Source organism: Phaethon aethereus (assembly GCF_964289735.1).
Source record: "Phaethon aethereus genome assembly, chromosome: 2".
Lineage (NCBI taxonomy): Eukaryota > Metazoa > Chordata > Aves > Phaethontiformes > Phaethontidae > Phaethon > Phaethon aethereus.
In genome coordinates this window covers 10,709,519-10,735,785 of record NC_138582.1, presented here as the reverse complement: position 1 = coordinate 10,735,785, position 26,267 = coordinate 10,709,519, and the positions used below count along the sequence as shown (strand labels likewise).

General features: G+C 41.8%; 1 protein-coding gene across 2 annotated transcripts in view; it reads right to left on the bottom strand.

Annotated features, from left to right (window-relative positions):
* ASAP1 (ArfGAP with SH3 domain, ankyrin repeat and PH domain 1) overlaps window positions 1-25,236 on the bottom strand; it is a gene marked incomplete at both ends in the record, with an annotated part of 142,254 nt that extends 117,018 nt beyond the window's left edge. For both annotated transcript variants that reach the window (XM_082014975.1, XM_082014976.1), the window contains 2 exons: window positions 14,947-15,076; window positions 25,178-25,236. In XM_082014975.1, the coding sequence (XP_081871101.1) occupies window positions 14,947-15,076; window positions 25,178-25,236 (189 nt within the window). The remainder of the gene's footprint in view (window positions 1-14,946; window positions 15,077-25,177) is intronic.
* Window positions 25,237-26,267: the final 1,031 nt, after the last annotated feature.

The window sequence follows — 26,267 nt, the reverse complement described above, 5'->3', positions numbered from 1 at the left end:
GCCTATATTCCTGAAGAAAGAGCACCATATCTCTACATGCTACATTTGCCTTGCTTAGTGGGCCAGAAACCATAGCACAGAAACAGAAAAGCAGCAGCTCCATTCACACAACAGTTTTGTACCAAGGTGTGTGTATATATCCTCACACAAAGGGTAAAATGGCAAGGTTAACACAGAACACAGAAGTCTGATTGCAGGCTCCATTCACATCTTGATCATTACCGTGTGTAAGACACACACACTTATACTGTGTCACTAGGTGACCACGTGTCTCTATAGCCTTTTATTAAAACTTATCTCAGCCCATCTTGTAAAAGGCTGGCTGGTGCTCAATCAATGAACTGCTTTTTAAAGCATTTTCAGTCTACTATGATCATACACTTCTAGGCTTGCATTCATTTTCCTTCCTGTTAAAATTACATGCTAACAACTACAAACCCTGCTCTGAAAACAGAAATACTAAATTTCCTCTTGCAGATTTATGAGACTCATAGTAGAGTCTCAAGAGCTTTACAATATGAGTGAATTTGCCTGGACCCCTGTCAAAAAAACAGTAAGTTGACAGATTACTATTAAAATTTTCCATTAACATTGAGTGCCCAGTACACAAGCATTGTATAAAATTTTATACATTCAATGAATACATTCAATTGCCTTCAGGTGGAGACCTGAATATTCTCTTCATTCAACTACACTACTCAACTTCAAGGCAAACTCTCAGAAGTTATGAAATTCCATTTACTGGTCACCTGGAAAATGTGTTGTTTACATGACTTTTCTAATACCTCAGGCAAATTCATTAACTGGACAGGGACAAAATCCACTCCTCTAGCATTCATCTGACTAGACAGACCTTCATTTCTTTTTCCTGCAATTGCTCACTTCACACACAGGTTTTGAGGCTGGACAGGAAATAACACTAAAAAGTCTTAACAGCTTGTACAAGCAATAGTTAAAATTTCACACCATCAAAACCTAGTGTTTTATACATTTAGTTCATCTAGAGTTTTTTTAAGAGTGACCTAATCTTTATTTTCAATTCTCAATCATGGTTAAGCTGTAACTTCCTTTGTAAACTCTTCCAACAGAAGCACCAGAAACTCTCCATACGGTAGAGGTATTCAGCAGGTTGGTGGCACAGTGCATGTCCATGATGACTGGGAAGTCCTTCAAGCACTATGCATTACTCTGATGCTCAGGAATCAGAGATAGCATGTTTCTTGAACCCAATACATTCTCTACAGGTGCATCTACTTACTTTTAAAGCATCAGGCAAAGCTCCGGCTCTACTTGAAATTGCTTTATGACAAAGTTCAGGTTTTCTTCCTCTACTACAGATTATAAGATTCTTTCAGAATTAGAGATTCATATAGCAAGTTGATGAAAGACATACCAAAATGGCCCGTTGAGTAAGTCATAAATCACAGTCTTCTGGTTTAACTTTTGGCAAATGGACAAAGGTTCAGCCTGCATGTTTACAACGGGCAAAATCATTCTATCAAAGAGGCATCCATCCAAATATCTTTGTAAACATTGTACGTGTGCTTTCAGCACACTACAACTACCAGCAGAACATCATCGCTCCCTCCAGTAGGTCACCGCTACAGTTTAACTCATATATCACTGATTTCATACTAATCTCCAACTCAGTCATTGTTTCCTGGGTTTGCAGTACGAAATATGCCATGCACATAGCTAGATTGCCTGTATTTACTCTCCTCATTTCCCTTTGCTTTTCTCAAGGCAAACGCAGACACACACACACACAGAGTTTCAAAGAAACAGCTGTATTGCTATAAAAATAATCACACTATGCAATGCTCACTGCAAAACAAATGAGACAATTTTAATAAATACTTCTACATGTCAGTTTTATTGTATAATTATCTTATGATAGCAAGATACACATCTGGACACAATAAAGTAGCACCATTACTTGTAGGAACAAGCTTTATGACATGAAGGAAAAGAGATAATGACGGAAAAAAAATAAGGTAGGACAGGTCTTTATTGTTACCATCATAAGACAGCAGTAAAGAGCAAAAAATAAATAAAATAAAATTGAAAAGAAATACACAGAAAGGCAGTTAATTGGGTTATTTGCAACCAGGTTTGGCCTTCCACACAAGCATTAAAACTATAGAAAAATGCCCAAGAATTTTGTAAGATTTAAAGAGACATCATTTGCTTCCATATTTAGAATTTGCACAATATTCTCTGTTCAGTTCAAAGGAAGTTGTTTTGCTGCAACTATTGCCCAATTAAATAAAATGAGAAAAATAGGAAGCTATACTAAACTACGAATGAGTTCAGCAAATAGACTAGGTTTTGCTGAAGTGAAGCAACACTGTGGGCATGGCGGTGTTGCATTGATGGTTGGACTTGATGATCTTAAAGGTCTTTTCCAATCTTAATGATTCTGTGATTCTGTGTTAGAGATATTTTAAACAGAAAGTACCATAACCATGGATAAAAATATTTTTGAAGAACATATCCTATACATGATGGAACAAAGCAAGCACAGAAGCATTCAAAGCGTTTCAAATGAAATGGAGAAACAAGAAAGGGAGGCCAGCGAATCTGAAGGTTTAGTAGCAGCAGCCTTTCAGTACTTAAAGGGGCTTCTAAGAAAGATGGGGACAAAAATTTTAGCAGGACTTATTGCAATAGGACAAGGTGTAATGGTTTTAAACTAAAAGAGGGTAGAGTTAGACTAGATATCAGGAAGAAATTTTTCACAATGAGGGTGGTGAAACACTGGCACAGGTTGCCCAGAGAGGTGGCAGTTGCCCCATCCCTGGAAACATTCCAGGTCAGGTTGGACGAGGCTCTGAGAAACCTGATCGACTTCAAGATGTCCCTGCTCATTGCACGGGGGTTGGACTAGATGGCCTTTAAAGGTCCCTTCTAACCCAAACTAAAACGGTTCTGTGACAAAGAGTTTCATTAACCTGCAAAGCGTCAGCAAAGAAAAAAAAATTTCATTTCTTCTCACGTTTTCTCTGCCAGTTTAAACAAGGTCTCCTTCCAAGCACTTCCTGTGAAAGCAACACTAGCTTGGCAACAAAACCGTCACCAGAGGACTATAAACATTGTTTAAAGCAACGTTTCAGAGAGAACTAGTGTCACTTTCCCTATAACTCTACCAGTGAGCAGACAACATTTTGGGCGCTTGAGGTTCTGCAAGTGACCCCACACCAAAAGATGTTACTTCTCTTGTATGCTTAAATTATGTAACACCACCATTTTTTCCAGATCTGTGTACATACAGCCCTGGTACTGTAACACTGAAAACTAACTTAAGTAGGTCTTCAAATAAAAGAGCCTCTGAAGGCTTCTTTCATCCCTCCCAGAAAAGGCTATAAGGTGGAGGGAAAAAAAACACAACACCAAAGAAAAAACCCAACACACTCCACAAAAATTGACAACCATGCAGGTGCTGCAGACATGATGACATACTAAAAACTATATCTCCTCCTGCCTTGCAAAAATCAGTATTGTTTTGCACAAGTAATTTTTCCCAAATCAGATCATAAAAAGGCTAATTTCAGTAAGGCCTCATATGAAGAACAATTTGGAAAAAAATCAAAGCATCATTTCTAAGGTTAAGAAAGCGTAGTGAGCAATACCAGTTTTACAGTAAAGACAAACAACTTTGTCAAAACATTCAAGGCAACTTCATTCAACTTTCTCTTTCAAGTTATACTCATTGTCTGTTATACTGAGTTACAACTTACTAATACAGATAGCATAAACACTTCTAGGATAAGAAGCTGATTAGACAACAGACATAGTCAGGATATCCCACCCGCACTGTTATTGCATCATCACTCTTAGCTTTACAATTTTCCCCATAATTCTGACAGTGAGGAAAGAAAAATAAAAAAACAGAACATAACCAATAAAACTGTCAGTATATCTTACATTTAAGCTACGTCCTTAAAAATTATTAGTTAAAAGTCACCCATTCCTGATTTCAAAACCACTTACCATCGCTATTGTAACTGGCCATCAGGGAACAGTGACTGATGTCATCCACCTGGACACGTGCAAAGGATTCAACACTGTCCTGCACGACATCCTCACCTCTAAATTGGAGAGATGGATTTGATGGACGGACCACTTGGTAGATAAGGAGTTGGCTGGATGGTTGCACTCAAAGAGCTGTGGTCAAGAGCTTGATATCCAAGTGGAAAAAAGCGATGAGTGGTACTCCTCAGGGGTCCATACTGGGACCAGTATTCTTTAACACCTTCATCAATGACACAGACAGTCAGAGCAAGTGCACCGTCAGTAAGCTGGCAGATGACACCAAGCTGAGTGGTGCGGTTGACACGCTTAAGGGACTGGACACCATCCAGAGGGACCTGGACAAGCTCCAGGAATGAGCCCATGTGAACCACATGAAGTTCAACAAGGCCAAGTGCAGGGTCCTGCCCCTGGGTCAGGGCAACCCCCGGTATCAGTACAGGCTGGGGGGTGAAGGGATGGAGAGCAGCCCTGCCAGGAAGGACTTGGGGGTCCTGGTAGATGAAAAGCTGGACATGAGCCGGCAATGGGCGCTCACAGCCCAGAAGGCCAAATGTATCCTGGGCTGCATCCAAAGCAAGTCGAGGGAGGTGATTCTGCCCCTCAACTCTACTCTGGTGAGACCCCACCTGGAGTCCTGTGTACAGCTTCTGGGGCCCCCAACATAAGAAGGACACGGACCTGTTGGAGAGGGTACAGAGGAAGGCCACAAAAATGATCCGAGGGCTGAACACCTCTCCTCTGAGGACAGGCTGAGAGAGTTGGGGTTGCTCAGCCTGGAGAAGAGAAGGCTTCGGGGAAGCCTTACTGCAGCCTTCCAGTACTTAAAGGGGGCCTACAAGAAAGCTAGAGAGGGACTTCTTACAAGGGCATGTAGTGCAGGACAAGGAGTAACAGTTTTAAACCAAAAGAGGGTAGATTTAGATCGGAGATAAAGAATAATTTTTTTTTTTTTTTTTTTTTTTTTAACAATGAGCATGCTGAAATACTAGAACAGGTTGTTCAGAAAAGTTGTGGATGCCCCATCATCGGCAGTGTTCAAAATCAGGTTGGACGGAGCTTTGAGCAACCTGATCTAGTGGAAGGTGTCCCTGCCCATGGCAGAGGGAGTGGACTAGATGGTCTTTAATGGTCCCTTCCAACTGAAACTGTTCTATGATTACTAAGCAGCAGTGTTACTAAATACTATGTATTGCTACATGTCACCTTAATGACTAAGAACTAGCAAAAACTGCTCTACAAAAACGCCACGCAATCCAAACTTGAGTACAGCAGAAGTATCACTTTTCTGGAAGAGGTGTATAACCTAAATATTGCTTGGGCAAAAATAGTCTTCATCAACTACAACCTGCAGTATCTCAGAAATTCAAGTTTATACACCCAGCAGTAACATGACAGTCTCATTCTAAGATGACCTGAATAAATCAAAACCAAATTCCGTCAACAGACTCAAAAGCATACACGCTGAGATTTAAATACTGAAACACTTTTTCGGCAATATGCTCAACATGAAAATTTTTGAATTCTAAAATAGATGTAAATAATTAAAATAAAATGTGGAACTTTGACATATATCTATGAGGAACAGAGCATAACAAAAATGATAAGCGGATTTCATGTAATCGTTAGGGGCTTTCTGTCTTGTTTTAAAGAAATTAAGTCTTAAGAAACTAACCAAAATAAGATATCTAAATCCTAGTGGTTTCATAACAAACCACAACTCCCCTGGGAAACAAAACCTGCTACATTTTATTCCTTCTCATCCATCCCACCATCCCTAAGAAGTTTTTCTGAAGTGCCATGGAAAAGACTATGTTTCATATCAAGAACATTTCTTCATGTTTTTCTCTTCAATCCAAAATTCTTGCTTTTTGAACCCAAAATTCAAGATATTATTTACCTGAAAAGTAAACTATGATACAAGAGGAAAGGAAATTACTGTACTAAATTAAAGGTGGGAGCTCTAGAATTCAAAATTCACATCATCTTCCTCGTAGAAGTAAAGTTAATCCAACAGACATATTTAAGCTCTAACATAGTCACCACTCTGCAGAATAAATTAGCTGACTTTCTAGAGGTGCAGGTGAATCATTTAAGAAGAATTATATCTTTGTCAAACACCCAGTAACTATTCAAGCTATTCTTAAAAATCATACAAAATCCCAAATTTGACAAAATTTCTGAAATAGATTTGAAAAAATGTGAGTGGTATTCCATTTCCTCTACTAAAGTCTTTCATTGAAGGAAAAAAATTATCAACTTTGGTTACATCAGTTTTATTAGGTTTAAATGTACTGTTTTTCCAACAATAAGCTCAGTGTAAACTTTTACCCAAAAACAGAAAAAACACACTCATAAAAATGAATAACCACTGGACTCTGCCTGCATATCTTCCTGAAGATTAAATTATGCAGTCCAAACAATTTCTAAGACAGGCTACTTCTACGACAAACTACTTTTATCATCAAGTAGAGTTTCGAATGTCTTTGTGGACAGAAGTTCCACAGCCTCTCTGGGCACCTATTCATGACACTCAGGGTTCAAAACAAACAAAAAAAACTAATAATAATAATAACCAACCACCACCCCAAAAGAAGAACTTCAAATCTAATCAGATTTCTGCCTTCTCTGTTTCCTCCTATTACATACTTGAAGAAAGCAATATGACCTTCCCTTAGCCTCTCTTCTAAGGTTGAAGAAATCCAGTTTCCCTTCCTTAAGTGATGTGTTCTAGGCACTTCATCATCTTGGTGAACCTCACCTGGACCCATGACAATATGTAATTTTTCTCATGTATTGGTGAAGCCCAAACATGGTACTTCAGATGTGGCTTCACAAATGCTGAGCAAAGGGGAGGGAAGAACCACTATTCTCTGGCTGCATTGTTGCTAACACAGCCCAGTACGTGGCTGGCCTTTGCCACTGCCAACCCACATTCAACTTGTTATCCACCCGAGTCCAAGGTCCTTTCCTGGAAAGCAGTCTTCCAGCCACCCTGTGCTGCTGCACAGGGCTACTCCATCTCTGGTGCAGGATTTCACATTTCTCTTCGCTGATTCCCACAAGGCTCCTCCTGTCAGACCATTTCTCCAGGTCTCACTGAATAGTGAATCTGCCTGCTAGCATATCGAACAACTTGGTATCATCCAAATATACTTGTTGAGATCACACTCGAGCCCATCATCCAGCCAATTAAAAGCCTAAATAGTACCAGCCTCAAAATTGATCCTGGAAGGATGCCACTTGCAATCTGCTACCAGATGGATTTTGCTTCACCAATCACCACCCTCTGGGCTTGGTAACCCAGTCAATGTCCCATCCACCCTACAGGTCACTTATCTGGTCCATCTCTCACCAACCTGGACAGAAGGCTACCAGAGCAGACCACGTCAAAGGCCCTGCAGCCCTACAGACTTTTATTTTGCAGAAAGTTATCTCCAGCATCATACTAGATCTTTAGTTCTTAGGCAAGGAAAAACCAACAAAAGAAAAGATTCTATCGGTATCGTAAGTATTTATTTCTGCACCAGAAAGACTTCTGTATTTCTCCTGATAACAAACGTAACAAGAAGGATAAAACAAGTAAGGTCAAGATAAAGGTGGCTATTAAAGAGAAAGAGAAGGCATGCATCCTCTGGCTTAACCATAGTAACAACACAACTTCAGGCCTGTCCTTTCACCAGTGAGTGAAAGGGATGAGGAGGCTGTGTGTATGCCCATGTGTATATCTATGGATATAAAGGGGGAAAGGGATCCCAAAAGTGTTTTCCTGCTTTTTCACAGGAGCATTAAAAGGAAAATTTTCCCATAATGACCACAACCAAACCCACTGTCCTCAAAAAAAAAAAAAAAATCTTATTTGTCACAATGCTTATACAAAACCTCAGCGTTACCCCACTGGTATTTAAAACCCAATATATAACACAGATCAATACTGTCTCTTTAGAAATATAAAATAACTCCTTGCTGCACTTTTCAGCAGGGAGCGTACTTCCAGGTATACTCCTTCAAGAAAGGAAAATCTCAGGAGTTTTCCTTCACACTCAACAATAAACTTCAAGCCTCTTGGCCAGTATCAATCAAACCTGACAGAACAGTCTCTAAGACAAGTACCACAGCACATGCTATTAACTGGATTCTGAGAAGTTTCCCATGACATATAAAAATATACTATTGGTTTAGGGCACTTTAGAACACGCTTATATTCTCTACCTCTGCACCTGAAACAATACTAATAATGAGCATTCTTGGCTTGATTCTGTCTAACAATTTTATTGCAAGGTATTATTCCATTCAAAGTAAGATGCTATGATCTTTCTTACAGTTCTCCTCTAAATTGGTTAATAATTTTAAAAAACAGGTATGAAACAAAAACCTTCATTCACATCATTACAGATCACAACAATAGTTAGGAAAATTGACTTTTTACTCATTGGAGTGAGAAAAATACTGGAAATTAAATCAGACAATCTAATTCTGTTCCAAGTCATTCATCTGCAGTCTTCCAGTGACACCATACTGGATTACAAGCATGGTTTTGTGCAGTGTTTCCCCCCCTCCCCCTTTCTTTTTTCTTCAGACAACTTTTTCCCTTTTATTGCTTTTTAACTACCAAAGGTATCTCCACAGGACTCCAATCTAAACACTAAAACCAGCTTTAAGTCATGTCACTTTAAGCGTCTCTCCTCCATCAGGGCCCAAGTTCCCATGACTACATGGTACACACTCTGGCAGGATTTATCTCAGCAGCATACTGAACAGAGTGCACCAAAGAGCACTTTCACAGTTTCCTAACTGATGAGCAAACATGAAGACGCCTGTTGGGAGTTCAAAACAAGAAGCAGTATTCTCTAAAAAACATGAGCTACCAAAAAGCAATCCGTACTTTCAAAACCATGCCTAAAATGAATACAAATTCTCAAAAGGCAAAGCTAATTAATCTGCCATGACTGAAACTTTGAGCTACCAGTGCATATTTTTTTGTTTTTCCTCACATCAGTCACATCTAGGTAAAAGGAGATTGCCTGCTTATTACAACCAAATGTTTTGACTACTATCAAGTGAAGGGTAAAACCAATTACATACTAAATGAATAAGTACTGTAGCAGGTAAATGTAAAAGCATCTTCAACTGCATTTTTGTGAAACACACTATTGCAGACACAGGATATTGCTGTCGAGACTCCTTCTTCATCACGTTTTCAGTATCGTGATCAAGAGTCACCCACGAGCTGTCCCTGTGGCCTCTGTTTTTTCGAATGCTCCTGTATCCATTTTTATGTCTTTGGTGCAATTTGCCATTCAGTGTAAAAACAGTAATAATTATCCTGAGGTTTATTTACTAGACAAAGAAACTTTTCTTGTCTGGTTGTTTTAGGATGGTCTGCTACCAAAAGCATATTTCTTAGAAAACTGAAGATTGCTTGTGGTCTGTTACGTAAGAACCAGCTCTTAAGTACAAACCTCTCTACGATGCAAGACTGTTTCTGACTGCCGTAAGTAATAGGTTACAAGGTTAGAAAAGCTGGTTTTAAGTCTAGTGCTGCTGAAGTCTCCTGGACTCCACACACTCCCCACCCCAAAACTTTAAAATAATCTATTTTAATTTAAAAAATAAAGAAGGATAAAGAACAGGATGTTACAATTTACCTGTTGCAATTATACAGAGGTGACTCTTCAATGGAAATGAGGTGATAGAAACGATAGCAAAATTTCTTTTTCTTCAAACACACAAAATCGATCTTGCCAGTTTTCACAGTTCAGGCTAATGAACAAAGTCTGTATGTATTGCTAACTAAAACAAAAAGTTGATTTAGAATGGAAGTGCTCCTGTTCTCTTGCATGGTTTCACCTGCCTCCCTTGATAGAACACTTCGTTGTGGGAAAAGAATCTTGTGGTAGAAAAGTGTATGAAATCACTGTAGGTGAACTGACTGTATAGCAGTTTCAGTGCTACACAAGTTTCTACAAAATTGTACGGAGGAAAAACCCTGTCCCCTTACCCTTGTCCCAGAAGTCCTTCCCCCATTAGAATAAGAAAAACCTCACAGAAACAGAAACATGAAGGGAAAGGTACAAATGGGAAACTGTGAAAATGACTCATACACAACACACTTTCAAAGAAAATTTAAAAAGAAAGGGCAAAACAAAAAAAACCCCCACACTTTCCCGTTTCCAATCTCCAATCTTAGATAAGTGTTGATGACATGATGAAGAACATTGAGAAAACTTCCCCCTTCAAGTTATGTTAGATTATACCAGACTTGCACTGAGAACAACATAATTTATGTTAGGCTGAGCAGGAGCCAAACAGTCATTCTTTCACTGATGCATGCATCTGTTACAGCACCGGTCTAGACCAACAGACCTCTCAGCTTGAGCAGATCAGTACAGTAAGAAACAAGATGAGCAACAGTCATTGCAGGAATGGTGGTTTAGAGGTCTTTTTATTTAAAAAACCAAAAAACAAACAAACATGGCTGCAGCCATATTTCATTAAACTCATCAGTTAAACATTTATTAAAAAAGGATGTATATGACAAGATCTAATTGCCAGAAAGCACATTTCGAGTTTTCAACTTCTCATTGAAAAGCAAAAAAAAAAGACAGACATAACATTTAATGATTAAAGACGCCAAAGTATTACAGAAGTATAACAGTAAAACAGGCATCAAACAGTAAAATAGGCAACAGAAACAATTGTAGCTATTCTTTATTGTATCGTCACCATCTAACTGTCCCTTCTTATCTACTAGCCTGCCTTAAAGGGAATTTCAAATTTAAGCTTAACCTCTGTATCTCAGACAGTCCTGCAAAACATCTGCTGCTTTAGGAGAAAGACTCAGAACTGCCTGGTCATGATAACCAAGTTATCCCTTGAGTGCAAAGATGTCCTTTCAGCTGGAGCTGGGACACAGCAGAATGGTAATCAAGACAGTCTTGTGGTGATCCCACATGTGCACCACTTATTCTCAGAACAGATGTCATCATTCCCTAAAAATTCCAGCTAGCTCACACAGTAATATCAACTCAAGGATTAAAATCAGCTCTTCAAAATCTATTCAAATAACACAAATCATGGACCTACTGCAGATATAAAAGCATGTCTGGTAAGAACAAAGCAGAGGTTGTATTTTAAGACACTATATCAGTAATCTGTCTATACCACCTTAGGATTTAATTTTTTTTTTTTTTTTTTAAGTAATTAACCACCCATCTACATATGCAATAATCCACCTCTTCATATGAATATTATAAAAAAAATTCTCCCAGTTTCATGCAGATATATGAAGTTAAAAGTGCCTGCTTTGCATGAATACAACATTACGCTGAAGAAATCAACACAGAAAGGAGTGATGACTGCAAATTCTCTTAAACTGGACCTAGACTACAACACAATGGTTTTGTTCCCTCCCCTTTGAGTTGGGGGTGGGGAATATTTTAGCAATAGAATGAAACTTAAAATTTGTGTTTGCCGATGGCCATTAGATAACACTCATGCTATTAAAAAAATTATTATTAAAAAGAAAAAAAATCTTCCAGTTCTGTGGTAACTACTGTATAAGATGCCTAAGCTTGGCAACAGAGATGACAGGGTCTTTTTTTTTTTTGGTCTGGTGTGACTGGATGACAAAAAAAGCCATAATTTTTGTCTCTTAAGAGGGGGGAAAAAAAAAGCTTGCAAACTTTCAAAAGTTTCAGTGATTTAAACAATGCAGCATGAAACCTTTCTAGTCAATAAACTGCTACATAGCAGCACGTACTTACTATTTTCTGGTTTGATACTATTACAAAAGATTTAAATAAAGTTTAGGGGTTTTTTTGGGGTGGGGAATGGTTTTGCTTTTTTTTTTTTTTTTTTTTTTTTTTTAAAGTCACCAACAAACACACAGAAGTCCTTCAGAGAATCCCTCCTAGGGTTCTGATATTTTGAGGTATGCCTTAGTATTTTGTTGGGCTTTCCACTAAAAACTTGCCAAATGCAAAGGCATCAGAAGCCGTCAAAGTGCCTGCTCTGACTCTTCATCTGCAACTTGTCCCAAAATTGCATCTAAATGGATCCTAAGTCTCTTCTGAAAAGAATTTTAATTATAATAGGAAGAGAGTCACAACTAGGAAAGAATACATGTCAATCCACCCAGCTGAACTAACTGCACTTCTACTGGAGGACAACCAAATGAAAAAGAGCAACTGAGTCCATCATCTATTTTATTATTTCAGAAAACTTTTTAATTGTAATTAAGGAACAGTAAATTCCCAATTCTTTAATGCCTTCATGGAACTAGAGACACAAGAGACACACACACACAGAAAACAGCGTATTTCTTTTCTGTTACATTCTTTGTGAAAAGGTGGTTCTGATGGTAGGTATTATGGTAGGAATTATACCAGACTGAGAGATCTAACTTTTGTTAAATCTGCATATTTTCCCTACCATTTCTGTTCAGAAAATAGTTCTAGATCACAATCTTGTTTAGAATAAAGAAAATAATTAGTTTGTCCAAAAAACAGCTTGTAGTCACTGAGGTAGGTGCAGGTTGTGTTGAATTAAGTTAGCTTTAAAATAACAACCTAAGATACTTCAGGCTGCAGTGCCATAACAGCACAGAGCTTGCCACTGCCTGCAAAAGCCCAGTGAGAGCTCCAACCCACAACACACATTAAGTTAAAAATCAAACATCTGCAAAGATGGGATCATCCCCTTTGCCTTAATATAGTGGGCTCAAAATTGAAGTTCAGGAGCTGCTTGAAGAACCCTTCAGTCATCCACGATGCATGGACAATAGCAGTGGTAGTAAGAGCCACACAGCAGGCACTTCAACGGTTCAGTTTCAGTCCCAGGCTCCATGTGCACCACAGCCTTAGGTAAAGAGATGTACAGAAACCCACCTAGCTTTAAAGGAGCAGCAGCAGAACCACCTATGCAAGCTACAACTACAGTAAAGACACACAGTCAAAGAGCCTAACGGTGCACTTTGCCTGCCACATTCTGACCATCTGCATTTCTTCATGCAAACTGATTAAAACAAATTTGGTAGAGTTGCAGATTTTTGCAGTGTATAACAGTAGAGCATATTTATATCTTGTTTCCCATCAAATAAAGCTTTTTTTATATTTACAGAAGATAAAAAAACAATACAAACCAAGTCCAGCATCAATTTAAACTGAAAACCGTTTAAATAGGCCACACAAAGTATTTCTACAAACAAAAGAAATTCAAGAAATAGCAACACAAGCACTAGAAGCGCCCACTATTCTCTATTCCTCTGATTTATTGCTCTCAAATCAGACATAAAAACTTTGAAAATAAGCACAATCCACACAAATGGTGCAGAACACTGTGTATTTATTGTCTATATTTTGTTTTTTTTCAGATGGGCTTTATCACACTCAGACTGTACTGATGTCTCTCCCAAATCATGAAAGCATTATACTGTATTCTTACCCTAGAAGCCACCAGTGACGGCAGAATAGATATTTTTACTTAACTCTATGAATGCTGTCAACTGTACTAATAAGTATACCAATGGCTGTACCTATTCCACATAGTTAAGACCAGGGGGCAGCAATACTGTCAAACACAAACCAAAACAGGTTGATTTCTGACAAATCTATAAGCAACGATGGCTTGCTTACATGAGAAAAAAGCAGTTACAGTTACAGAAGAGTTACCGAAGTCAATTGAGGTTACATAATAACACATACAATTTTAAATGCAATCTTACAACCACTCTATTACCTAGTCAGTCATTGTAAACAATAGCACTGTTAAAATTTTGAACATAGACAGTTTTTCTACTAAGTCAACATGAACTAATTTTAATCCTCCCGAATTACATTTTCCATACACAAGACTATCAGGAGAACGCCATGATTAATACTCTTTCCTTGCATACCAAATGCTTTGCTCATGCCAACACATTCAGCAAAACTAAAAAGAATCTATTAAATCCATCTCCTAGATATGCACTGGCTCCCAAAGAATTGACAAGTACTTGATGAATTAAGTGTGTAATCCAAAACAACAACTAACTGCAATCTATGGAACAGCAGCAAAGAACTGTCTTCCGACAGCGTCAGTATGTTAGTATCTTCAACCAAGCCCAGGGCAAGAGAAGAGTTAGACACTGCCTTCTTTTAAAGTCATTTAGAAGACATTTCCTCACAACTGCTGACCTAGTCCATAGGAACTCACACTGAAACCTCAAATAGGAACAGTGGACTGATAACCCATCGGAACCAGCTCTGGAAGTTTACCTGTTTTCACACTCCTATTTCTCGACAGCAAAGCGGGATGAACATTTAAATGACACTCATAACAAACATTAAAAAAAACAACACTAAGGCTTCAAGGTTGAGATGTTGAGACTGTATAATCACTCCTGCTGCATTGTTTTGCTCTCCTTCCACCACGTATTTTGTTTTCATATTATTTTCCTCACTCCACATTCATCCCTTCATCCTTACCTCATTTCTTAAACGAAGTCTCCCTTGGCAGGTTTCTGCAGTCAGAGTTCTGCGCTTACTTGATCTAATGAGTGGCTGGGGAAAAACTCTGCTAACGCTCCCAAACAAAACTCAACCTTCACCTTCCCTCTAAAAAGCCCAACATTCACACTTTTTTCTACTGCAACAACCATCCACACCAAAACCACCAAGTACATCAGTAATATTTAAGTTCGGGCAACAGCTTTACGCACTAATCTTTAAGACGCCAGAGCAGGAAAGCTTTCTCTAACTAGCTCAACACAAGAGTAAAGTCCCACAATTAAAAGACCAGATTACATGCATACCAATGCCTCTAGCTCCCGTGGATTTGGGCGGGTGGTACTGCCCCGTCCCTGATGCTTTCTCTCAAAGACCGAAAAAAAAAAAAGGGGGGGGGGGGAAGAGGGACGTGTGTGTGTGTGTGATTTACCTCTTCCAGCAGTGTGACCGTGTTTCTGCAGTTCTGTAACCGGGTGGTGAAGCTGGAGGTGGTCGGGGAGTTGTAATCCTCTGTGGTCTCGGCGATGAACTCCGACACGGTGATCTGGTCCGGCATGATCCTACCCCACCGGTAAAGCCCAGAAGGAGCCGAGCACACAGATCCGGCGGAGGGGAAGCCAAGTTTTGGGGGAAAAGATGGGGGGAGGGGAGGTAAGAAAAGGAAAAATAAAAATAATAAAAAAGCAGAGGAAAGATGTTAACAGCCAGCAGGGACCCGCAGCATCAATGCGGCGGAGCCGCAGAGCTAGGCTGAGGCTTCGCCCGCTACACCCAGCCCCTGCCCCGGCCGCCCCCTCCTCCCCCCGGGCAGGCGGCGAAGGGGCAGAGGCCCCACACGGCACCCCCGCCCGCGCCGCTCGGCCCTGCCGCCGGGGTGCGCTCCCTCGGCCGACTGCGGCCCCCGACGGCTGCGGGGACGGGGCCGCCTCTGAGGAGCCCGGCCCCGCCGCCGGCGCTGAGGGGAGGGCGGGCAGCGGCGCCCGCCAGTTCCCTCCGCGCCGAGCTCAGCCCCTTTCCCCACCCGCCGCCGACACCCCTCACGCCCCTCGCCTTCGGGGCCGCTCCCGCCCGCCGCCAAGTTGAGCACTAACTTGTGCGGGCCCCGGCTGCACCCCCCGGCCGGGGGAAAGGAGGGGACGGGCCGGGGGAAGGCGGCGGCTGCGGGGGGAGGGAGGGCTGGCGGGGGGAGGCCGGGGCTGGCGGGGGCTCACGCCGCCGCTGACAGTCGCCCGGTGACTGACACGCGCTGCCCAGCGCCCGCCCGCAGCCGTTACGTGGGGCCAACGAGGAAGTGCTCTGCGCAGGCGCCGCCGCCCGCCTCCCCCTCCCCCCTCCCCCCGCGGCACCGCCCCCTCCCCCGGCCTCGCGCCCCCCCGCGGGGGTGCCTCAGTTTTCCTTTTCTTTTCTTCTTTTTTTTTTTTTTTTTTTCCTCTTTTCTGTTTATCACAGCCCAGGGCCTTTCGGCCGAAGCACGGGGGGCCGGGGCGTGCTGGGCTCCCGCTCCGTCCCCGGCCGGCAGAGCGGGCTGCCCGTGCCGGCAGGCGTCCGGCCGCGGGAAAGCCCCAGGGGGGAGGCACCGCTTTCTCTGGGGTTTTCTGGGGTTTTTTCCCCCCTCTTTAAGCCCACCACAGCCCTTTTGCGTCAAGCCCTCGTGCTACAAGCTTTCCCTGATGTAAAGCGTGAAGATTTCCTGCAGCCGCCTCCGCATCCCTGCGTCCTTCCCGCCTGCTGCCTCCGGCCCCGCATCCCTCACAAGCCGTATTTCTGCATAAACTAAAATGTCCTTTATCCGCGCTTGCATCATGGAACTCTGGGAGTTGACAGACAGCGCTAATGAGCTGTTTTTTTGGTTTTTTCCCCCTTTTTTTAAAAAAGCTTAGACTTTGGGGCCCATATGTGCCTTTCTAAAGAAGGCTAGGTCTCAGGAGGCTCAAGTAATTATGGTCATCTGCTGTTTCAGTCTGATTTATTTAGTCAGAGTATGTGTTTTCCTTCTCTTTGTGTTTGGGATTCTCTCCACAGTAGCTGGGAAATTCAGGAATGGTAAATATTCTCAAATCTGAACAATTGAAAATTAACGGTATTACACGGATGTGTCCCTTTCAAAGGTTTTAATGTTCTGTCTATAAGGGCCCGCTCCTGTATTACAAGGCGCTTAGGCATCTACATGATGTGGTACGTAATTCTAATAAAACGCCCGTACCACTCAAAACCAGTTGAAAATACCAACAGATGGCTGCGATGCCTGAGTAAGCATAAAAAGGAGATACCTGATTTGTGTATACCAATAAAAAATGATTCGCATGCCAACAAAAATATGACCAACGCTCCCGAGAAATGGTCCTGCCTGAACACGTTTCTTTGATTTCATTGCCTTAGCAGAAGCCCTCCATATGGCCATGTGATTGCTGCTGCTCCTGCTGCTGCTGCTGCTGCTGCTGCTGCTGCTTCACGTGATCCGGCTTTCCGGCACAAAGCTGCGGGCTCGTACAGATGATTGTTAAACGTCATGAGACTCTGAGAGGTAGAGTAGGCAAGAGGAGGAGGAGGAAGCCAAGAAAAGAACCGTGTGGGAGGTGCACTGAAAAATGGATTTGGGTAAAAAAATTAAAAAATAAAATTAAAGCACTGAAGAAGCGACTGGAAGGGTGGAAAGAAAATCAATTGAGGATTGAGCAGTGGAGGAGGAAGAGAGGTCAAGAAGATAAATATGGCTGGGGGCATCAAAAGCAGTATGGAAAGGAGAGTGAACAACTGTCTGGGGGGTTTGGCCAGGGAAGAGCTGTTAGCAGGACAAAAAAGAGCTGTTCAGTGTGCCTAGCCTGCATGGGAGCTGGATGGGTGAGGCGCTGGGATATGGCCCGAGGGCCAGACAGGCTCTCTGTGGTCATCCCCTGAAACCTCCCGCAGAGCATCCATCACAGGCTGTCACACAGCCGCTCCTGAGCCAGACCTACGGTCTGCAGGTCAGCTACAGTGTTCACGTTAGGATGTGTCCTGATCCCTCTCTAGCAGATTCCAAGCGGATAAATCCATTGCGCTGATGGGTAAACTTGTTTAGTTAATTGAGTACTCTCACCCTTAAAGTTGAATTGTTTCTCTTCAGGCTGAGATTATTGAGGGTGAGCACTAGTCTTTGGATTGTAAAATAACTTCATCTGCTATCCTAAACAACTCCCACCCCAAAGAGTGTGGACAAAAGCTGGACATATTGCTACAGGCATAATTTCTTTAATACTATTTAGAGAAAATTTAAACTGCAGAATTGAGCATGTTCAACAAAGACAGTGAGGAGGCAGGCCAGGGAAACTGGAGCAGTGAAGAGTGATAGAAAGGAAGGCATAGCAGAGAGTAACAACAGCTGAGCTACTGTGTCTCCACATCAGGAAAAACATGATCTTTTAAAATAAAATATTTAAATATATAAAAAATAGAATGAATACCAGAGCACGCTGGGAAATATAGAGAACAGCACAAGCCCTAAAGGTGAAAAAGGAGGATCAATAGCTACCAACCATAATTGCCTATTAGTCTGTTTTTTTGATAGTTCTGGAATTGTTAATTCTATTAAAGAGAATATGGTGCTCAGTTTTGCTGCTTTGAAGCAGCATTTCCTCTTCCCCTATACAAATGCTAGTAGAGAAAATAATCCCATGGGGATGACCTCTTTAGGCTTAGATTATCTTCACTTCAACTCACTGGAAGCAAGATTAGTTAATTAATATGATGTTAATAAAAAATAAATGATACAACTTGCCTGTAAAAATGGGCTTACATTTAAACTAGTCAAATTATATAACTGTTTTGGATAGCTTTTAGTGGATTACAGATTTAACCACATTTCCTGTTTTGAATTGCGATCAGTATCTGAGATTCACTTCTAAATTTGTAAGATGCCCCTCTCTATAAATTGTCACTAACTGAAATCACTGTTTCACTTCACAAATGTCAAAGAATAATCAGCAGAGTGTGAAAGTTATATTTCACAGCGTCTGCTCTAACGCTATCTTAGTCTGTGCTAGATCCTGGGGGAGGCTGTGCCGCAGCCTTTTCTCATGTAAGGCTTGCCAGTAGAAGTTATGCTTATCTCACTCCTCTTGGTATTCCAACGTGAAATGCATCTCCATGTCCATCCCGGGACAAGCTAGCGTGGGTGAGGAGAGTCCACGCAGCCCTGGAAAGCACACTCCTTACTGAGAAGACATCGCAGTCAGGGAAGTTGTGGCTGTCTTGCCATCCCACCCACCATTCAGTCTACAAATCCATTTGATTCCTTGGCCTTTTTTGCTGTGATTGCCAATGGGAGAGTTAATTGCAGCAAGCTGATAATATTTCTGCAATATTGGTGATAGTGACCATGCTTAGGGAGAGGCTAAGGAACACAGCAACGACAGCACAAAGTACTAACACAGATGTTTTGCAATAAGCTGAATAGCAACTATGGCATTTTTCATTTTATAGTACTCTAGTCATCTAATGTTTAGATTGAGATGATCAGTTCATTCACAAGAGCCGAGCAGTAGTCATCAGGTGATGATGACTATTGTCATCATTGCGAACTTTCAAACCTTACAGATACGTGCCGGAGGTGAAGAGCTACATTGCCCTTGCACAGCTCTTCGTGTCGTCAGTGCAATTAACTGTTCAAACCACGCAGCGGTGAGGTAGAGAACAGCAAGATTATCTTTCCACTATAGATAAGGAGACATATACAGGAAGCTGTGGCCCTGCTGACCAAAAGCAGGGCTGTATTTTTGGCTGTCTAGCTTTAGTCAGCCCTTCAGGGTATCAATGCCTCGTCTGTGCTGAAGCCCGTGGCGGATCACCCACAGGATACAATTAGGCTGCCCGCAGAGAGCAGCCCCGGGACCATCCCCGAGGCCACGCTTGCCTGCTGCATAGATTGGGAGCTCGCAAATACAAACCCAGGTGTGGCTGCTGCTTGGTTTTTGGAAACAAGCTCGACCCAGGTCCCTGGCTGTGCACCAAATATGCTGTCAAGCATGCTCAGACAAGCTGCCTCCAGGGCCATTTGCAACCTGTCAGTGTGGCGGCAAAGTGAGTTGTTAGCTGAGGAAGGAAATCACCGTGCACATGGCTACCGTGCAGATGACTCCTCTTGATTAGCACAGACGTAGTCATGCCAGGATCTCGCATGTCAAATTTGTTTGGTTTTTTTAGTTCCCAAGTATGAAAGAGATGATGCCACTTTGCAAATAGGTGTTTACACCTACACTCATTTCTTTGCTTTCAAGGTTCCCATCTTGGTTATTACTGCTGATAGAAGTGATCTAGATCAGGCACTAGTGTTTAATTAAAACATCAAATCACTGAAATACACATACTTTTGTTAGTAAACTATATAGTTGTTCTTTTTATGCTCCTTAGCATGCTCTCCTCACAAACATGGAGAGTATCACCAGCTCAGCAGCAAATAGCAACAGAACTAGTGGTGTGCTAAATCTCATCAGGAAAATATCCTTAGGCTATGCTGCTCCACTATACTGCTATTCTGAATAAATTTGTGGTTTGGTGTTACTTTCATCCATTTCAGCTAAACACAGCAGTCAGCATTAGCTCCCATCCTCCTTCCTATCCCAACTCACTGTACGGGATCACGCTATGGCATAAGGCAGCTGTGCCGTTTCGTCCCCAGTAAAGTTGATTTGAGGTTCCCTTAGAAAATGCCTATATGGTAAATGGCTATTGCTACCTTTTAATAATTTCAGTTCCAGATAACTTCTGACAAAATTAATGGGAAACATTTATTTAAAATTATGGCCATAGGTACTAGAATATTCACCAATATTCCTGAACATCAACTCCTCTCATTTGACTTGCCTGTTGGGCTTAGAGGGTAGAAGGAGCTCCATATCAACAAGAATGTCAGCAGGGTGAGTTTGGCTTTTGGTTTCAGAGTATCTCATGTGCTAAAACTCGGTAAACTTTTTTTGTTGATGGAACTCCTGTAGTTTTGTTTTGAAAAACAAAACCACCCCATTAATATAAGGACGCATAACATCATCACTTTGTACTTCAGCGGGAAATGTTTAGTCAGGAGGAGTTTCACCTCCAGGAGCAATGTCCTCTCAGAGGACAATTCCGTCGGCTGACTGAGCCTTGTATGAAATGTAAAAACGATATATTTTAACCTGCAGCATGTTTACACTTTTAATATAACACAAGTGCGTGATGTACTCACAGGAAAAGACAATCTATTTTAAACATCGAAGCCTACATCACACATTGTGACTGGTGCTAATTTGCTTGAAGGGAACTTACATGGTAAACTGCAACGTGTTTTTACTTGCGAAGAAGGCTGTTGGATTTGACATTTGCAAACAAATCTTTGAAGTGATTGTGTTATTGGGACAGAATACAGGTAACTTTCCAGTAAAAAAAATGTTCTTGTCTGAATTATATTGCTGTACATGCAGAAAATGCAGATGCAGCAAACATGCTGATTGCTGTTCTGTATTTTTAAGCGACAGTATCTACCAGTATGGCTTATGGACTACATGAGCTGCATCAACAATTTCTGTTGCCTCTGTGACTGTTTTGAATACAAGGATCAGCTGATTTCAGTTTTAATACTGGCATCTCCAGGCATTTGTCTTCATTTGGTGTTCAAAATTAGATAAGAAAATATAAGCAACTCTCACAGAAACGACAGTATTAGTTTAAAAGCTTTTTAGCACTAGCAGTAGTGGCTTAAACAAAAGCTTCTTTTTGCATTCTTTCAATATTAATATGATAGCGAAAAGAGAACCCATTGTGTTCTCATTATAAATGACATTTTGGTAGCATTAAGACCTTGCATTTTTAACGCTATACATATTAAACGAAAAAGATTAAATCAAAACATTGGAAAGGTACCACTGAGTGATATATTTTGCATCTTATTTGCTTGAACATCCTGTGCAAAGAGCTTGACTGAACGATAGGTAAACTCAAATAGCCATCTCAAAGGACAGCTGAAAATAACAGCACTGAAAATGAAGTGCGGCATTGAGTTACACAAGATTAAGCTGACTAATCTGCTGATTCAGTTTTGCCTTTGTTTTTTGGTTTTGTCATGCAAGATCAAGAGTCATGCAGACAAACACGTAATGGCATTCCAGGCTCACAGTAACAACAACAAGCAATGGGCTGTTCCCCTGCAACCTCTGCATCCTCCAAAGAGAAAACCAGCAAAATGCTCACCAGCAGCAAGCGGCAGCAGGCTGAGGACAGGGAAGGCATGCTTTCTTTTTGTTGCAGGTGTGCTGAATTGGGTATTTGTATTGCATGGAGGTTTTTTGTTAGAGATGCTCATTTAAGAAACCTTACTTCAGTTCGTAGGAAGCATAACACTCTGTGTGGGGTGAGACCAGATTCAAACAGAGCCCTTTAAAACATCTACCGAATATAAAAATCCAGCAGTATGTTCTTCTATAAGGACCCTATTTTGGAGAGTCCAAAGATATCAAACTCTTATGAATGCTGATGGATAAGAAGGCTGTCAGGGGAGCCTCTGGCAAATTCAACCCTTGCCTGCGGTGCAAATGGGACAATGGAGACAGTCGTGCAAGGACCGCCGACCCCACGGGAGCTGCGCTCCCAGCAGTACTCACCAACGCCATGGCGGTGAGGGTGGGGACAAGAGAAATAATACAAGAGAAATAAGAGTCCTTCCAAAGCAGGAATCATAGTAGCGGAATACTTTTTTTTTTTCCTTCAATATGAGAAATAACAATGACTAAAATCAGACAGTGATACTGCAGAAATGAACATGTTGCAGGGCAGCTAGCATAGCAGGCTCTCCAAAATAAAAAGAGAATGAAATAAAGCCTCAACCTTCACTGCAAACATTTCAATATTTTCTCTTTCCCTCTGGAAATGATATGGCTGTGCCATTATCCAGGCAATCTCTGATTCTACCTAAGCTGCTAAAGGTACACTGATGGCAGCATGCGTCTTGCCTGGTTCAGGCCAAAGTGGACCTGGGAAGTGGTCTGAGAATAAAATAAAGGCTCTGTGGACCTGGGATCATGTCCTTGAGCTGCCACTCACAACTGTGACATGGCTTTTAATCTCTGTGTGCATCGTTTCTCTATTTGTGGAATGCAGGCAATTACATTTATTTTTCTAGGTGAAAGCACACTGGGCTTTTCCAACTGAGCGGCGCTATATCTGAACCAAGCAGTTTTATTACACATTTTGTTGTAAAGTTTCAAAAAAAAAGCTGAAGGATGAGAAGGGCGCTCAGGCCAAACAATTTCATCAGCATTTTATTGTATAGACCAAAAAGGCTTGGGGAGGAGTGGCTGGAGAGCTGCTTGGCAGAAAAGGACCTGGGGGTGCTGGCTGACAGCCGGCTGAACATGAGCTGGCAGTGTGCCCAGGTGGCCAAGAAGGCCAACAGCATCCTGGCCTGTATCAGAAAGAGTGTGGCCAGCAGGAGTAGGGAAGTGATCGTGCCCCTGTGCTCGGCACTGGTGAGGCCGCACCTTGAATATTGTGTTCAGTTTTGGGCCCCTCACCACAAGAAGGATGCTGAGGTGCTGGAGCGTGTCCAGAGAAGGGCAACGAAGCTGGTGAGGGGTCTGGAGCACAAGTCTTATGAGGAGCGGCTGAGGGAACTGGGGTTGTTCAGTGTGGAGAAGAGGAGGCTGAGGGGAGACCTTATCGCTCTCTACAACTACCTGAAAGGGGGTTGTGGTGAGGTGGGTGTTGGTCTCTTCTCCCAAGTAACTAGCGATAGGACAAGAGGAAATGGCCTCAAGTTGCGCCAGGGGAGGTTTAGATTGGATAGTAGGAAAAATTTCTTCACTGAGAGAGTGGTCAGGCATTGGAACAGGCTGCCCAGGGAGGTGGTGGAGTCGCCATCTCTGGAAGTGTTCAAAAAACATGTGGATGTGGCACTTCAGGACATGGTTTAGGGGACATGGTGGCGCTGGATTAAGGTTGGACTTGATGATCCTGAAGGTCCTTTCCAACCTAGTGATTCTGTGATTCTGTGATTCTGTGATTCTGTTATGCTAAAACCCATGGTGGCAAACAACCATCTGGTAGCTTTTGGAAACTGGTCTTGCTGTGTGGACCAAGTCTCTGTTGGGTCAGTGTTCATGTGGTGCTAAATGAAATACAAAAGTTTAGAATTTCAGTCTAGAAGTCCAACACAGCAGCCCCTTTGATTACTCATTTACTTCCACTTTTAACCACTGAAATTGAGCTTGCTGCTTCCTAAATTAACTGGTGCTCAATTGACTACAGTAGAGGGTCATCATCTGTTCATCTGTCCTGCCTCTAATGATTTTTTTAATGCATTGCTGATCCCAGCAAATTTGAAAGGGGGGCAGGAAAGACGTCAAAATTCTTCAGTTCCTAGAAGTTCTGTGGGAAAATAAAAATGAGCAGAGGAAACAGATTGCTGTTGATGGAAAAGGCTCACCCTTATCCTGTTCTTTATCAAGATAACTAGTGTAGGAGAAAGATTCTGTAAGTGTCACAATCATAGGAAAGTTTCATTGATGGTTTGTGCCTCCTCAGGAGCTGCAGTCAAGACACAAATCCGTAGGAAATCAGGTTTCATTAATTTCAGTGATCTTGCCACTACTAATTTTGCTTGTTTTATTTTATTCCTCCAAGAAAATCTAGGAGAAGTAGGACATAAAAACTTAAGTGCTGTTTCAAAATCAAATAGGAATATCCAGTTTAAAGCTTCATGCTTTTCAAAAGATGGTTGTTTGACTTCTGAACTCCTGCTTATTTAAGGCATTGTGGACTGAAAAAGGAAAAATATGTGTAGCCATGTGACAAAGCAAATGCACCAAAGGAGGATTTATTCGGTTTTCAGAAGATCAGCAGCAGTGATTCACCCCTCTTGGCTGGGCTGGTGTGCAATATGGTCAACCATTTCCCCCAGGGAAGAAGAAAAGATGAAAGTCCTACACTGCTGCGACAGCCGCACAGGGAGCAGCGGCCTGTGCCAAAATAGCTCCAGCCAGTGCACCAGGTACAAAGAAAACTTCAGCCTTAACCGTCAATGTTGTTGTTGTAGGGGGTTCAAGTCAGGCAATCCAAATGTAGCTTTAGTGGTTCAGTGAAACACAGTAAAAACTTTAAAACAAGAGCACTCACCATCCAGAGACTGAATAAACAAAAGCATATTTAGACAACTGTGTGCTATTCAGCACTTTACATCACGAGAAGAAGAGAGTCCCTCCTCTTTCAAACCTCCGCACAAATCTCACCATAGATTTTTCAGGCTGATCTCAGAGAGTTGTTGTTTTCAAAGTTGAAACAACATCAGTTACCAGATCTAGATGAGTTGAAAGGAGTTACAAAAAGTGTCCTTTTTATAGCCTGCCCCCCCCTCCAGCTTTGAAATCTATGAAAGGAAAGCAAAGTACATAATAAATGTTAATGTTTGTTCCAGTGCTTCCTCAGATGGTCGATGTTTTGTAAGGATTTACTGATTTATTGGATTTTTTGATCCTTGGAAGGATCAATAAGTTAGTCCTTTTTTTGAAAACCACCCACTGTAGCAATGTCCACAGTGACATTAAGCACAGAAGAAAATCCACTTGCAGGTATTGCAATTGATAAAATCAATTTCTTTCGGGCTTATTTTTTATAGATTCTCAACTGCTTTTTACATTGTCTTTCTTCTTTCTTACCGATTCCATAGTGAATCTCTTGAAGAAAAACTTGAAAGCCTGGAAGTTGAAGATCTCATGTCTTATCTGTCACGACCAGAAACCTACCTAGATGAGGAGAAAAGATCAAATAAGTAAAACTGACCAGAGCTATGGGACTGACAAGATCACTTAGTCAGTCAGTTTGAAACAATGTCCATTAATTCTTCAGTGATGGCAATTTATCATAACCTATTTGATTACTGCATTTGATATTATGAATATCATTGTGGTAAATAGATCTATTAGAAATCCCCTGAAAATAGCACCTTGTTAAAAGTTGCTACATGAGAGCTTTCCCATGACTGGGAAAACTCTTCATCTAACTAAATGTGGCAACTACTCACCCAGCTGCACTGAGTGCAGAGCTGGAAACATCACCCGTCCAAGTTCTCTGACATTTCAGAAGACCCTGTTTTCAGATATAACTTCAGTCTAACCATCCAGGCTGAAAATTTTCGTGGCAGGTGTATGCACCAGACTGTTCTTTTTTGGAAGATGGATATATGATTTGAAGGCTAAAGAGACTGGAGCAAGAAGTGGCCTGACGGGGAGGAATCCTGTGTGCAGGAGAGGGGAGGAGGGTGTGGGGAGACGGTCATATCAGGACATAACAAGTGGTTTCACAGTTTTTCATCAGACTTCAGCATTATATTGCATGCTATTTCCAGTTTAAGACTTGCATTGCTGTGGGGAAAGGAAGGAGATAGAGATGCTGCAGAGCCTCTGGAGGAGGTGGTTAGGTTTGGGACATACCTTTCACTTTGAGACCTGCTGGACTGATCTCCATGGTAGGTCCAAAGGAACAAGGTGGAAAAGGATTGACCAGGGCTTGAGGACAGATATTAGCACTGGGAAGGAGAAGGCTACCCAGAAGCCATTGCCTTTAAAGATAAGGAGGTAAGCAAGGAGGCTGAGACAAGCCACATGAGGCAGAGGTGTGGACTGGGCAGCTGGCAGAATGGGCGAAGCCTTCAGAGGAGCCAAGGCAGAAGGGGAGCGGGAGGGAGGCTGCCCTCAGAGCACACCCTTTGCTTGGCCAGTCTGCCCATTTCCATTTGAGCACACCACT